This window comes from Rhinolophus ferrumequinum, chromosome 5 (assembly GCF_004115265.2).
Source record: "Rhinolophus ferrumequinum isolate MPI-CBG mRhiFer1 chromosome 5, mRhiFer1_v1.p, whole genome shotgun sequence".
NCBI classification, from domain to species: domain Eukaryota; kingdom Metazoa; phylum Chordata; class Mammalia; order Chiroptera; family Rhinolophidae; genus Rhinolophus; species Rhinolophus ferrumequinum.
In genome coordinates, this window is record NC_046288.1 from 82284805 (window position 1) to 82302120 (window position 17316).

The 17316-nt window shown below is 42.6% G+C and overlaps 1 protein-coding gene across 1 annotated transcript in view; it reads left to right on the top strand.

Moving 5' to 3' along the window:
* Window positions 1-946: 946 nt before the first annotated feature.
* Window positions 947-17316, top strand: part of CLNK (cytokine dependent hematopoietic cell linker) — a 157686-nt gene continuing 141316 nt past the window's right edge. The window contains exon 1 of the mRNA XM_033105433.1: window positions 947-1233. Coding sequence (XP_032961324.1) covers window positions 1231-1233 — 3 coding nt within the window. The 5' untranslated portion in view covers window positions 947-1230. The remainder of the gene's footprint in view (window positions 1234-17316) is intronic.

Below are 17316 nucleotides of genomic sequence, written 5' to 3' on the forward strand. Positions count from 1 at the left end.
ACAGAACCGCAACCTGACACCCTACAAGCAGCAGAATAGTCTCAACTTCTCAATGCGCAGAGAGTGTGTCCATGGCGACACAGCCACCGCTGCAGCTTCATCTCTTACCATCGTCGGCTACACCTGTGCTGACCCAGGACCAATCACAGTGCTTGGACTTCCCTGAACATACCGTTCTGTTCATCCCACTCTCCATTTACCTTTCTTGAGATGTTCTTTTCTTTCTACTTGGTAAACTCCTGGTCATCCTTTAAATCTAGAGCTTATGTCACCTCCTCGGAAAAGGGGAAATCTCCCTGCCTCCTTGAGAGCGACAGAATGTGTGTACTGTCTGCTGACAGTCTGTACTACGCGTGCTCTTTCCATGAATTTTTATCATTCCACTCACCTCTCCCCAGAGTTCCATCCAATTTTGCTAGCTTATTCCAGGGCTATAGGATGACAGTCCTGGGGGCCCTCGTGGTTGTCAGACATCTTTAATAGATCGTGGCGCTTTGTCTTACTGAGTCTGCCCACGGTCTCTGAACCCTTTGTCAAGTAATGCTCCAGGCAACCACTACCAATCAATATGAAATGGAAGATGAACCTCTGATCATCAAAAGATTCCATGAGAACAGTGAGAAGGCAAGCCTCATCCTGGGAAAAGCTATTCGCAATGTACATAACAAAATATCAGCATCCAGGTCTTTGGATAGAATGCTGACAAAAAAAAGAAAGAAAAGAAATGGCACATTTGCTACCTTTGTTCTAGGAAGGAAGACTCCTGGTGTGGGTGTGGGGCACCGGGAGACGTGTGTTCCCTGAGCTTAGCATTTAGGAACACAACACAAGGAAAGAGTACCAGAGGACCCTGCAATTGTTTGGTGTCAGCAGCAGGTGTGAGTCAGTCTTGTGGCCCCACCTGGACTCTGCTCACCTGCTTTGTCCCACAGCCAGCAGTCTCCAGGCTCCTGCCAGCAACTTCCTGTCCTGTGTCAGCCTGATTTTGTTCTCTTTGACCACGGCACCCATCAAACAGACCGAGACCTTTACACACCAAGATCCTTACAGGGAAAGCAGAAAGAGGTGTGCTGTCTCAATAGTCACTGACACTAAACATTTTGACAGTGAAGAAAGTCTGATGGAGCTGTCTGTTAAGGCAGCTGGGACTTGGCTGTAATCTAGAAGACATGTGGTGAGTGCCGGGGCAAGTCATTGAGCCATAACGCTTGCTGAATTGTGGTGCCTCCAATGGTGAGTCCATCCAACTTTCCTTTTGTTAAGCTTTCCTCAACTATGAAAAGGACAAAAGTGTCAACAGACTGGTCCCCGTAAAAGGCGACAGAATAAAGAGGAGGGAAAGATGGGGCTAAGGGATGACATAACTCCCTCTGACAGGACGATGTTACTGCTTTTGCTATAATGATCTGAGCGATGTTACAAGCTGGTTCCGAACCAGAATGTGGAACTGCAAGATTGTAGGTGAATGGCCTTGCATGCAACAAAATGGCCAGCCTTTGGTGTCATGGCAAGTGCTCGGCCTGGGGGCAAGTTCTTTAACTTCTCTGACCTTTAGTTAACTCAATTCCAAAACCAGGTGAAGGAGGTCTTTTCCCAAGGTCACTGTACAGAAGAAATGAGACACATGCCTGTCAAACCCAACTGTAGTGCAAACACATAGTAGGTGTCTATTAAATAGTAGTCTGTCTCCTTCCCTTACAAGCGCTCCTAAGAGAGAAAAGAAAGAGTATGTTTGCCTAATGGGTTACGGACTCACATTAAAGTGCACTTTGAGGAAGTAAGCACTGGCGACCTGCATTCAGAGCTGACTACATAGGAGAACGGCTCCAAAGTAGAGTGGACGTGCAGGGATGGGTGCCCTTCGGACCCAGGGACGTCTCTTTTCACTCCCTGTAGATGTCTAGTGCTTCACTCCACAGCAACACAAAGCTAATATTCTCTGAAAAGTGACAAAAGCATCTCTGGACAAAGAGAACAGGCATCCAGTAAATAGCCCCTGTGAATCATGGGCCCAGCTTGAGAATGCAGACAACGTGGTACCCAGAACACAATAGACACTCCGAATGATTGAGCAAATTAATGGGTCTTTCAAAAGCACATAGGTGCACGGTAGGCCGGGTAGCAGATAAAAAATAACAGTCATAGAAGGTAATACGTCATCATTCATTGATTGTGCTAGGAACTTTGACACACTCATTTCCTCACCAATGGGAAGTATTCCTATTCCCATTGTAGAGATAAAAAGACTGAGGCCCAGAGGGGTTCCCTAGCTTACCCAGTGTCACATAATTAATACATAATGAAGCAGGAATGTGACTGTCTCCAAAGCCATTTTTCTTAAAGCTAGCCTCAGCCAGGACTGACTGGGACGTACGCTGAATGGACAGAAGGGGTGGGCTGTTTTTCAGAATGACCAGGGTGGCAGTGGCCCGAAGGGAACGGTGCCCAGGGCGTGGTGGGTTGTGGCACAGGGTCCATGGGCAGACACAGGAGCTGTTCTAGCTTCAGGGATCCTGCCATGGGGGAGATTTGAGCACATGCCAGCAGAGGCACCCCCAACATAGGCAGCTGTGGAGTCAGGAAGCTGTGGGTGAAACCTGGGGGGCAGGGGAAGGTCATAGAAGACAATGCCACAGCCACAGCCACAGCCACACATAAAAGGGGGTTCTGTTTGTGGAGAGTCATCAGTTTTCTGAATCTTGGGTCATGCTCTCTGAAATCTCTTGTGAGGGAATTTCCTAAAATGAAATGTTGCATGTTTATGGTCCTGTTCACTCCCAGCAAGAGGGAATGACATAAATAATTCACATTATCCTTTTTAGGATCATGTCGGTGAAAATATATCAGCCAATGTAATTGTCTGACACTTCGAGGAAGTGATGTTTTAAAATTAGAAGCCGATGAGGAGCGGGGGAGAGAGACAGAAAGCACCTGACTCACTTTGCTTCCTGTGGCTATTTGCTTTAAAGATAGGCTTTTTTTGGGGGGAGGGGGCCTCAAGTTGCTGGCACATGATGTGCAACACACCATCTCCAGGTTCTTAATTCATCAGTTTTCACCTCTTCTACCTGTCCTCAAAAAACATCCATCTTTCTTTGACTGTCACGGAATTTCAGAATTGAAAGGGATTTCAATAGCATGCAGTCCCCATGCAGAGCCTGAACCCTTCGCCCCACGAGTTTACCCAGGCACACCTGAACCACTCAGTGACAATGGGACCGACACCCTTTACCCCTCCTCCCACAGGTGGCCTTTCCCAGGTGGCCTTTCACAGCTGGACCAGTTCACTTCTGCTTATAAACCTGCAGGGACTTCACTTGTTATTAGGATAAAAACTAAAAGCCTCAGTGACCTTGCCAAGCTCCCTCTCATCCCAAGGCCTTGCACGTGCACTTACTCGTGTGGACTCCCCACCTGTGTGGACTCCCCAGGCCTAGTTAAATCCACTCAGCCTCCAGTGCGGTGTTGGAAACAGCCTGCACGGGCTCACAAGGGCTGACTGTTAAATATTCAGTAATGTTACATGCTGGTTGTTAAACAGAGCTATTATTTAAAAACAAAATCATATAAATGCATGACTAAATTGTATTAAAACAAAAGTAATAAGTTCTGAAAATTCATCGTTTCCTGATTATTTTACGACGCGGCCCGACTTTCCGTGCTATTTGTTTCCAGTTTTACGGAGGTATAATTTGCATACAACACCGGGAGATTGGGTGCACTTACGTATTGCAGAATGATTACCACCATCGCCTCACGTAATAACCATTTTTTTTAAGTGATGAGAACATTTACGATCTACTCTCTTAGAAACTTTCAAGTGTCTGATAGAGTGTTGTCAGCTGTAATCACCATGCTGTACGTTAGATCCCTGGAGCTTACTCATCTTATCACTGTAAGTTTGTACCTTGTGGCCAATATCTCCCCATTTCCTCCACCCCCAGCCCCTGGTAACCACCGTTCAACTCTATTTCTATGAGTTCAGATGTTTAAAGCTTCACATGTAAGTGATTACACACAGAATCTATGACCTTAAGGTCGTTTCTGGATGGTAGAAATGCCATCAAATGGCAGTACCTGTACTTGCCTTTCCAACTGCACATTCAGATATGTCACATGGATAGTCTCCAGGGCACATTTACATATCAGGGCTTGTTCTCCTCCCCACCCCGCCCACCAGAGAGCCGGCTGGTACACATTTAGCAGCACATCACTGCTTCAAAATCGCCTTCGTCCTCACACCCCATGACCTTTCCTGGTCCTCAGTCTGGATCAGATTGTTATGTGGTGTGCTCTCATAGGGCTGAATTCCTTTCTTGCAAAGTCTTCTCTTTCTGTGATTCCATAGTAACTGTAAACGGCACTACTAAATATGGAGGTCCTATACTCCATGAGAGCAGAATTCTTGCTGGACTAGGCACAGCATCATGAGGCCCCTGGGAACAGAAACGATGCCAAGCTCTGACGGAGTGCTCAACAAATAGCTGATTGTAGGAAGAGTCTCAAACTCAGGTTATTAGAGATGCTTAACCTGAGTTGAAATCTTCAGCCCCTTTTAAGGAACCGTAATGTATTAACGCATGAATGAGAGTTCCTCTTAGGAAGAAACTCCTTCTGCAGTAACATTGATAACCAATTTGAGGTTACGAGGAATGCCTGTGGACTGGGTGCTAGCAGGAGCTAAGACACGAAGGAAGAGGCTAAAGCCCCTGCCTGACAGGACAGGAGAGGGTAGCCCTGTGGCACGAGGCTGGAGGTCTAGGAGATGTGAACTGTCCTGTGACAAATCCCCTGTGCCTGGGTGGCCAGAGACTGTTTAAGAAGATGTCTGATATTTCATTTGAAGTTTTTGTGGCTGTGAGGTACATGACTCTTGATTTAGTCTTTCTCCCTAACTAACCCTTAGGGAAATCTCTACACACAGATGCTGTGTGTGCACATGAGGAGGAATTAAAGAAAGGCCTCCATTTCAAGCTTGGACTGATGCCACCATACGTGTGTGGTGGCGAGATAATTCATAAACTGAAATGAGGGAGCACATGGAAAGGTCGGAAACTAGAGGTGATCATAATCCAGGCAGGGTAGGAATTTAGGGACGTGTTCTTGCTGGTTCCAGACTTCCTGTGCATGAAGCATATAAGACTTGGGGTTGTTTGTTGTTGTCGCTGTTGCGTTTCCTCAGATCTTAAGGCACTGAAAGACTGGGACACGTTCGTTTCAGTTGCGGTCCTATTTCTAAACCTAGAGAACAGAATGTACTTCGTTTGTGGCTGAAAGTCCCCTTTGAGGAAGGGAAAAGGGAAAAGATGCAGCCAGGCAGTATTCAAATGCAAAACTAAAAATGCCTGACTCCAGTTCAAGGCCATTCTACTCCTCAACATTCAGGTCAACCATACAAATGCATTGATACATTATATTAAAACACACACGCATTAGGATAAATTATTGTTTCATCGATGCTTCTTCGCCCCACAAAACACCTAATGCAAAACTCGTCGTGGCACACATGTATTCTTCCAAACACAATTTGGCAAATACTGGTTTGAAGGAGACGAGAGAGGTTTTGTGTGGGAGGTATATCAGGGTTTCTCAACGGCATCATTACTGACATTGAGGGCTGGATAACCTTCTGTTGTGCGGGGCTGTCCTGTATGTTGTAAGATTTTTTTCAGCATCCCTGCCCTTACTCACAAGATGCCAGATACTCTGCCCCAGTTGTGACAACGAAACATGTCTCCAGACATTGTTGAATGTCCCGTGGGTGGCAACATCTGTTGAGAGTCACTGAGCTTAAACCACAGGATGAGAAGGACTGGAGAGGTGTCCCCATAAGCCCCTAACCCTGTGATCTGGGGCAAGTCTCCCAAGCTTTCTTGCTTTGGGGTCCTCATTACTGACATATGAATGCTATGAGTGGATGTGCCATGAGGTGACCGCGACAATCCAGCGTGGTGGTCCAGGGGAAGCCCTGAGACCCTCAGCCAGCACGAGGTGAGGATTTGATCAGTGCCACGCTTATCGTCTTTCCTGTTGTGTCTATTTGTGTGTGTAGAATCTTGGGTGCAGAAAACCGAGTGTAACCTACTTCCCACGTCATGGCACAACAGCAACATTCATTTAGACAAGGCTCAAAGCTTCTTTCCTTCCTTTTATCCCTCATTCCTTCTCATATGGAAGAAACTCATTAGAACGGGAGATCCTATCCTCAAGTATTTTTTGTGCATGTGCATGCTGTTAATTTAAACAAATTCCTTGGAACAAGAAACCTCATGCTCTCCTTTTTTAACTCTGGTTTACTATCTATCCATATACACCTCTACTTCTGCGGTTCTCAACCTGGAGTATACATCAGAATCTCAAGGAGGGCTTGTTGAAAGACTGCTGGGCCCGCTCCCAGATTTTCTAATTCATTAGACCTGGGCTGGGGCCCATGAATTTGCATTTCTTACAAGTTCCCGGGTGATGTTTACGCTTCTGGTCCTCGTACCACAGCTGGAGAGCCACTGCTCTAGTCCATGTCTTCTAGCCGCTGCCTGGTGTTCCATTATTTGCACCCTCAGTGTTTCACTCATTCGCTCTTCTAATGGACCCAGCCATCTCCACTTCTCTGACCCCACGGAGAGTGCTGCAGTCAGGGTCATGCTGGCACCTGTCCCCTCACATACTGGCCCCTGAGGGTGCGTGCATGCTTTCCTGCAGTAACTATTGTAGGATCACGCTTTGGAATGGCTGAGCCTGGCTATGCTTCCACCAAATGTGCATAAATGGCTTTACCCCCATTTAACGGCGGACGAACCATGAAACAGGAAGTTAATTAAACTCCATCCCCTGCACCCCCACCATTAACCCAGCTAGTGAGTCAAGTCTTGGCATAAACCCCGGTCTGACTCCACCCTGCTGCTTACTTACAAAACAATCTCAAAGAAGCTTTGAGTCCCACCACAGAATTTTCCATAGCTCTCGAACTGACCTTTATTATTCAGCTCTCCCATCAAGGGTGCTTTTTCCCCCTCCCTAAACCTCACTGTCTTAAGTTGGCAAAAAAAAAGAAAAAGAAAAAGCAATCATTTTATTGAGAATTTTGCCAGCGAAAAGGGTAAAGGCACCTGGTTTTTATGAGCTCTACACAGATGGGATCTCTCAGCCTGGTGACATTTCAATGTTCCAATGGCATGAAAGCCGATGGCTGTGACACAGTCCCCATCCCAGCTCATGACAGCCTCAGACTTCTGCCTTGACCTCCAGACAGGGGTGGCTGCAACAGCGCTGTGTCTAAGGAAAAAACTCCAGACTCGATGTGATGCTCCACAGAGGCCTACAGCACGTTGGCTTGTCGCTTACACTGTGACTTTAAACAAATTACCCTTTACCCTTCCTCTATGTCTATTGGAGTCAGTAAAGCATCTTCATGGCAATGGTCCCATTTGACCTTTATCCCCCCTGCTGGGCAGTTTCAGATAATGCCATTTCCAAGTGGAGGATAAAGTTCCCCGTGGATGATTGTAGGTCACGTGACTCGTAAGAACTGGAGCTAAAATTCTGAAGTGGGCACGTCCTTCCCACTCTACCTTATTCGGAACCAATTCTGGGCTTTGACTTCTCCTGCACAAAATGAGAAGGTTACAGAAGTTGTTGGTTTTCTATCTTTAGTGATTTTACAGTTGAAACCTTCATTATACCATTTATAGGTTGAATTGTGTCCCCCTAAAATTCATATGTTTAGCTTCTAACCACTAGTACCTCAGACTGTAACCTTATTTGGAAATAAGATTTTTACAGATGCAACTAGCTAAGATGAGGTCACATTGGAATAGGGTGGTCCCCTTCTCCAATAGGACAGGCGGCCTTATAAAAAGAGGAAATTTGGACACAGATACCTCTGGGACAACACAGCTGAAGGAAAGGAATACTAAAAATTGCCATCAAACCACCATAAGCTAGGGAGAAGCAATTAACCCTGCCCACACCTTGATATCAGACTTCTGGTCTCCAGAACTGTAAGAGAAAACATTTCTGTTGCTCTAAGCCCCCTAATTCATGGTACTTCATTACGGCAGCCCCAGTAAACTTACTATGCACCCTAATACATTCACAATACCCAGTTGGTAGACCCCTTTCTTTTCCATTCTAGTTTCTACATACACCAGAGTGTCCCTTTAGCTAGCAGAGAGGTAGGGGCGGGGGTTGTGAGGGGACAGCCTTCTCTTTCTATAGCTACAGAGTAAACAAGAGAGAAACAGCTACATGACTTACATGAGAAATTCATATATATAATATGTAAACCTTTATACAGTTTCTTTCCTCATAACTAATTATTCTGAAAGCACCTCCCAAACTCGTGTATCTCTGTTCTGTACCTCACAAAGTATCCTACACTATAATTCCTGGGCAAGCAAATATACCCCATTCTCACACTTCCATTCTCTCTCTCTCTCTCTCTCTCTCTCTCTCTCTCTCTCTCTCTGGCCTCTGGCGTTTTCTTAGACCCCTCCAGAGAATACTAGAATTTCGGTGAACATAAATTAATGTGATATAACTGGAAGAAGCACAAGAAGTCTGGCAATTTAGTGATTTCCAAACAAGCTGTTTCAACAAACATCAATTATCTACTATATACCAGTAAGTAATATATTGATGACAGGCGTGGTTATTGTTAGTAAACCTTATTATTACTGCCCAAGAATCCCAAAGCTGGGAATACCAAAATGAACAAGACAAAAACCCTGCCTCACGGGAAAGGGAAGTGAACAGAAATGCAAAAGAGATTTCCCATAATGCAAAAGTTGCCAATATTTCCTCAGTGCCTCACACATTCCGGGCAGTTTTCTGAACACTGTCCACGGGTTATTTTTCTAAACCCTCGTCTCCGTTCTGAGATATGATCTCATTTGCATCTGTAAAGTCACAAGGAGAAAGATCCTGAGAGGTTAACAACCTTCCCTGAGTTGAAACAATCAGTAAGTGGAAAAAGTGGAATCCAGTCCCTATTTATTGGCTCTCTGAGCCTCCTAATACAGTCTCCTGGCATACGATTGGAAGCTTCACAAACCATATACTTAAGTGCTACGGGAACAGAGAGGAGCAGCCACTCGCTCTCCCTCCGTGTTGTAACAGGAAGGCACCAAAAGCTACAGAACAGTGGGGGCTTTCGGTTTACAAATGGGGAGAGAACATTCCCACGGAGGAAACAAATGCAGAGAAAAACGGAAAACATAAGGAGCCTAGCTGAACTAGCAGGAGATGGGGCTGGGGCCATGCTGTGAGAGCCTCGTGATCCCTGTTTAGGGGCTTGGATTTAATCCTGGAGCTAAATGAAATCTGTCCTGCTGAGTGCAAGATCTTATCCACCCCTCTGCATAGAATTGGAGAACTACTCCCCTTTCCCGTTCTGTATCTACATGACTTCCTGGGTTGTCAGCAGACTAATAATTTGGCACCCAGCTCTGAAAACATGCTTCCTTTATGCAGTCAATGAACAGGTATAAAATTAATGGCGTACATATTTATATTTTTATGCCAAGCAATATGACAGGTGTTGGGGATAGAATAGGCATTTATCAACATTGGTTGGTTGGTTGGTTGGTTGGTTGGTTGGTTGGTTGGTTGAGTTGGTAGTGTATTTGTTTGATGGAATGTATAAATGAACTACTGCAAGCTCCCTAAATTCAGAGACTATGTCATGCTCATTCTTCCATTCCCTTAGTGCCTAATACCATATCTCATATACAGAGGGTCTCAATAATTACTGTTTGAATGAAAAATAAGATGAATAAGTGAATGAAATGTTTATAAATGAATGCATGCATAAGCATATAAAAGAGTGAATGAATTGACTGCATGGACAAATGAATGAATGAACAAATGTGTCCATTTCCACCCTATCTGTGTCTTTCTCTACAGGGAGTGGAGAGTTACCTGCCCATATCATATTCTCTGTACACTTCCTTTAACCTCTTTCCCCAAACACAATCCAGAAGTAGCCCATATTCCTGAGGAGAGGAAGATGTCAATGTGTTCTTTTTATTTTTAATTACACTTTTTAAATTTGAGATTGTTGTAGAAACTCATGCAGTTATTTAAAAAAAAAAAAAAAAAAGCAAAATGTTGTAGTGTGCCCTCTATTCAGTTTCTCCCAGTGGTAATATCTTCCAAAACTGTAGTGAAACATCACAATTAGGAAGTGGACATTGGCACAGTCAAGACATAGGACACTATATCACTGCAAGGATCCCTCCTATTGGCCTTTTATATGGACACGGGGGCTACAGGGAAGGGGGTTCACATTGGTCAGAGAGCACATGATATATGATTTAAACTCTTAAATTTGTTGAGGTTTGTTTTAGACCAGGATGTGGTCTATCTTGACATGTTTCGTGGGCACTTGAAAAGAATGTGTATTCTGCTACTGCTGCGTGGAGTGTTCTCTAAATGTTGATTAGATTCTAGTAATAAATGGTGTGGTCGAGTTCGTCTCTACCCCTGATAATTTTCTGTCTGGTTGTACTATTAGTTGTTGAGAGAAGGTGTTGAAGTTTTTAACTCTAATTGTGGATGTGCTCATTTCTCCATTCAGTTCTATCAATTCTCTTCATATATTTTGCAGCTCTGTTTTTTAGTGCACAATCATTTAGGATTGCTATGTTTTCTTGGTGCATTGGTCCTTTTATCATTTATGTTCCTTTCTGTCTGGTAATATTCTCTATTTGATATTAATATAGTCACTCCTGCTTTCCTTTCATTAATATTTGGAAATTAATTAAAATGCTTAAATGGATATTATTTTCCATCCTGTTACTTTCAACCTACCTATATCACTATATTAGAAGTGAATTTCTTGTAGACAGTGTATAGTTGAGCCATACTTGTGAGATGAGCTTTTCATCTGCTCTGTCAATATCTGTCAGATTAAAGTAAATTTGACCATTTACATTTAATGCACTTATTTATATGTTAGGGCAGAAGACTGCCATTTTATTTTTTGTTTTCTACTTATTCTATTTGCCTTTCTTTCTCCTTTTTCCAAACTTCCTGTGGGTTATTTGAACATTTTTTTTTTTAGAATTACATTTTTATTTATCTCTAGCGTATTTGAGTATATCCTTTTGAATAGACTTTTTAGTGGTTGCTCTGGTATTAATATATATATAAAATATATATATATATAAAACTTACCATACTCTACTGGTATTAGCATTTCACCAGTTCAAGTAAAGTGTAGAAAACTTACATCCAATTACATCCCTCACTTGTAACTGTCTTAAATATTTCCTCTATCATACATTTAGAACACACAGTGTTACAATTTTTGCTTCAACCATCAAACATAGTTTAGAAGATCAAGAGGAAGAGGAAAGTCTTTTTTGTATATCTATGTTTTAGCTTACTGTGTTCTTTTGTCCTTCATCGTGTTCCAAGGTCACTCCTTTTAATACTTTCTTTCTGATTAAAAAACTCGTTTTAGTCATTTGTTATAGTAGATATGTTAGTGACAAATTCTTTTAGTTTTTCTTTATCTAAGAATGTCTTGATTTCCCCTGCATTCCTGAAGGATATTTTTGCTATATATAGTATTCTACCTTTATAGTTCTCTTTAATTTTTTTTCAGCTCTTGCAAAATGTAGTGCTGCTTTCTTCTGGTCTCTGATTTCTAGTGAATAATTTACTCCCCTTCAAATTTTCTTTCCCCTATAAGTAAAATAATAAGTAATTTCTCTCTCGCTACTTTCAAGATATTTTCTCTATTTTCAGTTTTCAGAAGTTTGACTACAGTGTGTCTTAGTGTGGATTTCTTTGGGTTTTTCCTGTTTGGGATTCACTGAGCTCCTTGAATACGTAGGTTTCTGTCTTTTACAAAATTGGGAAGTTGTCATGTTTCTTTATTTTTTTAACCCTGTCCTCTTTTTCTTCTTTTTCTGGGGACTTTCGTTACACAAATGTTAGATCTTTGTTATAGTCTCACAGGTCTCTGAGGCTTCCTTTATTCATTTGTTTGTTCTTTCTTTGTTTTTTATGTTTTAGTTTATTTTCTTCATGTTGTTCAGATTGAATAATTTCTATTGTTCTACTTCCAGTTCATTGATTTTTTTTCCTCTTCACATTCCATCCTACTATTGAGCCCACCCAATCAGGTTTTTATCATACGTATTGCAGTTTCACTTCCAAATTTTCCATTTAATTCTTTTTTACATCTTCAATTTCTTTGCTAAGACTTTGCATTTTCTTTGCTAAATTCTTATTTTTCCATTTGTTTCAAGCACGTTCTTAATTGCTCACTGAAACATTTTTGGGATGGTGCTGTCAAATCTTTGTCAGATAATTCTAACGTCTTCGTTTTCTTGTTGTTGGCATCTATTGATTGCTTTTTTCTTATTAACCAGAACTTTCTGGTGCTTGGTATGAAGAGTGATTTTCAATTGAAAATTTACTTTCTGGGTGTTATAAGATTCTGGACCTCTCTTAAACCTTGTGTTTTACCTGGCTTCCTCTCTGACAAGCGAAAGAAGATGCTGCCTTACTACTCCCTGATGCCGTTGGGTATAGGTGTCTAGATTCTCCACTTGACTATACACAGTTGGAATGTTCCTTCTTATTGCAGGCAGGGTGGGAGATCTCCTCTGACTGGGCCTCATTCTTACCTCTCTGTTTGGGGGGGAGGGTAGAGTGTCTCCTTACAACTCCCAGTAAGCCTCCACTGACACCACCTCACCATGTGTGTGGGGGAGAAATACCTCACTACTGCCCGATGAGGCTGGAAGCACAGCTGCCCCACCTGGGCTCCACAGACACTGTGATGGAGAGAAGGCTCATTACTGCCTGGCAGATATAAAACCTCCAGCTCCCTACTCAACCTCCTCTACCACCACCCCAGCAGGGGGTTTGGGGACCTTACTTACACCGGGAGGGTGAAAGTTTAGGCTCCCCACTCAGCCTTTGCTGACATGGGTGGGCCACAGTGTTTTTCTGTCGTGTGCAGCTACAGTAAAGCAGTTATTTTCTAGAAGTTTTCTGTCCTGTTAGCCATCCCTTTTCCCATTCCTCTGGGTAGAGAAGGCAAGCTTTTGTTGAGGTATTTTTTTATTTAAGACTATCAGCGTTTCTGGATGACTGGCTTCTTCAGCTCCACGTTTGGGACATGTGAAGCAGAAAAAAACAAAACAAACAAACAAACAAAACCTCAGGAAACACATCATCTCATTGCTCCTTGGGTCTAGAGGTCTCTAGCCAGTCTGCCATCTTCTCCCCACATTTCAGAGTTTCCTTATGTTTTTCCTAATATAATATCTAAGGTGTTTATTTGGACTTAGTGGAAACAATAGATCAAAGTAAATCATCTTCCCAGAAGCAGAAGTCTCAAGGTTTTCTTCATGATTCTCTTGTAGAAATAATAAATTGCTCATCTACTTGGCCTCAGCTGAGACATTTTTGTATTTCTTATTAACCCATTTTCTTGACTTTATTAGAATTCAAAACCTCAAAGCCAAAAAAAAAAAAGTGGGGAAAAAGGAAAAACAAAGTCATAAAAATTTTTCTGAGCCAGAGAGTGTTAATGTTGCCACTTATACAGAAGAAACCTCTTGAGAATTCATTCAGATAGAAACTGCTTATTTTTGATGTAGTATTGCTGAAACCTCGATTCTGCCTCATTCACTCAGAAATCCCAATTTTAAAAATAATTTTGCATGCTCAACTTTTGGGTAGATATGAAAAACCTCCCTACCTTTTCAAACAGTAGAGACTCAGGAAGAGAATTCACTCCTTCTTGATGACTCAGATCCTAATTCGAAGCTGCTGGGGCAGCTTTCCCTCTGCCAGGCAACTGCAAGCTCTCCGTGCACGTTTCTGCAGCTGCCATTCCCTCACCCCTTACTCCTGCTTATCGTGTTCCAGGGGTTCGGAAGTGAGATCAGCAGAGCTAACAGAGGTGTGATAGGCCAAGAGTCAAACGCTTGAGTTGAGGACACAAGGTATGTCCTACCATGCAACAAGCAGGGACTGTGACGTCCGGTGGTTTTGATATTAATCATTTCAGTGCCACTAAAGTAATGCAAACGTTTTTCAATATTCTTCGTTATATCTGGGTGGCTAAAATTACCAAACATGTAGAAGTTTGGGGGAAGAAAATCAAAAATAAGAAAGAAGGAAAGAGGAAAGAGAAATTAGTGTTATTTTGACAATGGTGAATATACTGTTCCCTTGCTGGAAATAAATTTGTGGAGTGTTGGTATGAAGCAGGTAATACACGGGGTCCATTATATACACCGTTGTTTTAAATACGTCCTACTTTGCAGAGTCGTGGTAAAAAAAACATTATCCACGTTTTTAAAATGAGAGAACTGGAACGGAAAGTGAAATGGATTGCTCGAGGTCACACACGTTGCAAGCAGTGTATTTGATTAGACCTAGTTCTGCTCTTATCCTTTTCACTACGATGGTGCAGGGCTATGCAGCCTTAACGTCTAGTGCAGCACCCAGACAACAAACCCCTGCAACATCCTATGTAAAAGAGTGCTTCTCAAACTCTGACGGCCACGCAGACTCCAATGCAGTAGGTAAGAAAGGGGCCTGAGGTCCCGTACTCCTAGCAGGGCTCCAGATTTTCCTGAGGTGGTCCATCAACTACATTCTAATTAACAAGGATCTCAAAGATCCACTTTGATAATAAGCAAAGGGATTTGAATATGGATTTGATCTTCAGGTGCAGGTATTTCAGGCAATTCATTGTTACTTGTTCTTTTAAAAAATGCAGTGTAGTCATAAAAATTACATGGCTGCTTCATGACTGATACTGAAGCCCGATAGAAATTTTGATTTAAGGCCAAGAAAAAAAAAATCATTTACTTCATAAATGAATTAAAAGGAAGATGTCTGACCATGAAAAGGAAAACTAATTCCTTACCTATTACCAGTAGTTTTCAATATTCTTTAGTTGCATCGATTATAATTCCTAAATCAAAAATCAGAATATATGATTTGATGGTTTGACAAAAGGTTTAAAAAATACAATTAGGATTTTGTTAAGTTGGGTGACTTTCCCATTGATATCTGGAATACCTCACTATTAAAATTACGGCATAAATATAAAAATAAACCACGCACACGTGTGCACACACACACACACACACACACACACACCCTACAAGCACGGTATCTAAAATACTTTAGATTAAAAGAGATCTAAGGACCTAAGGATGTTTATATCCCACTGTCGTCCTGATTTTTGAATCTGTAATTGGTACAAAACAAAACAATAGTCCTTGGCATAGTGACCTAAAAGAAAATATTTAGTTCTTTGAACAACATATACATAAAAATGTTCCAAATGACTCTGTTTTCCTTGGTCCTGACTCTAGTCTCTCTTAAGTAACACAAAACATCAGAGACAGTTTAATTCACAATCTCGCTTTACTATTAAAAGTGTATATTTATTTAAAAAACAAAACTTCGACGTCAATTTCAAGTCTCAGCTCTTCCCCTCTCACCCCATTGTGAGGGCCTGCACTTTGGGGGTGGGGGGTGGCTGCAGTTTGTGGCACCTACAGTCAAGGAAAGGGTCTCTAGTCAGCTTTTGCTCATTTCCCTCCCTAGCACTTCTTCCTACCATACCCCCCATGTTTGGAACATACAGAGATAGACCATGAAGAAAAGGAGAGGGTGGCAGGAAAGCTCTTGTTTGGACAGTGATGCTGTGAGCTGGTGGTCTGAGTTTGGCAGTCCGGACCCTGAACTGTCCAAAAGGGGGTCAAACTCACAGGCCCCTCATCACCCCTGCCCCCATTGTTGGTGGTCTCTCCCTGCAGCTCTCTGATGTGGAGATGCCCTCATCTTCCTCTGGTCCTTCTTCTACCTTCTCTTAGCAGAGCTCTTTCACTCCTCCAGGTAGCGTCATTGACAGGCACTAAGACAACTCCACACCAGCTCTCTTTTGTTCATAGCACTCCTTTTATCTACGGGAAACACTCACGTCATGACCCATCTTCCTCCAGAGAAAGTCTTGGAGTGCAGGATATCCAACACAGCCAATACCCTCTCCCACCCCATTCATCCATGTGCAGCTGGTTAGCTCATCCTTACTCGTTAGATTTGCCAGAGAAAACTCAGATTCCAGAACACTGAGACCACCCCCCGCCAGTCTTGAGGTGAGGAGCAGGTACCTCCTGTCTTCGGGAGGTGTATGGGTCTCACGGCACAGCAGTCTATTTTCCAAAAATACATATTCAAAAAACAATTCTCCTTACTCTCTACTTTGCTGACCCTTTTGATACCCTGGATGTAGGTGAGACATCTAACTAGATTTTGATCGTCTACTTTGCACCTTCTGCATATGCTCCAGTACCTCCTATGAACTGCAATATCCATTGTCTCCTGGTGTCTCTGCCAACACTCTATTAAACATGATAACGGATCTCCGGAATCACTACGAGTATTTCTGAGATTTCCCCCAATTCCAAATCTTCTTTTCATGGAGCAAATCACAGGACCAGTTTTGAACGCTCCTTGTAAATACTTCAGTAGAATACTGGCATTGGGAGGGACGTCAGAAACAATCCTTTTTTTAGTAGAGAAGATGGTCTGTGGCCCAGAAAGTTTCTTGCTAAAGCCAAGTCACCCAGGCCTGAGTGGGGAACTGAGCCGAGGCCAGCTGCCCGGACATGCCAGCTCCTCTACTGTTTAAGAGCCAGAAAAGAGAAGAGTTTCCATATTGGAAATTTTTATAAATCAAATGAGAATAAAAATAGCTTTCCTTTTCTAAGTGAAACTAAACCAGCCTTTCAAAATAAACAGACTTGGTGAAGAAAATAGGAGCAGTATGTGTTTCCAAGATTCTCTGTTCCAGTATTCTCTGAGACAGTTTAATTTATGGATTAATATATACTTTTTATATTTCAAATGATTTGGCAGCTACTCTTTGGGGAAAAACGTTCTGTGATTCAGCAGAACTAGAAGGTCTTCTGTGAGATGAAAGACCCAAGACAGAGGGCACTCGCTTTTTGCTAAGAGACACCAACGGTTGGTGCTTGTGTTGGACTCCAGATCCCAAACTGCCTTAAAGAAGCAGCTAAGTGCCCTCGCTGCCCCCTGAATCCAACCACGTCGGTTCCATAAAGCAGTTAAGAGTTCAAAACATAGGTTTAACTACTAGTTCCCACCTTGAGAGACAGCAGAGTATGCTGCCCACAAATTCTGAATTTGTTATATTGGTCTACAGATTTTCCTCTTTGCTGGGAGGCTACGACGTTCACACCTTAAGTGAGAAACCACCCATGAGGCCAACTCATCTTAGGCTATAACTATTACTCATCTTATACAAATGGTCAA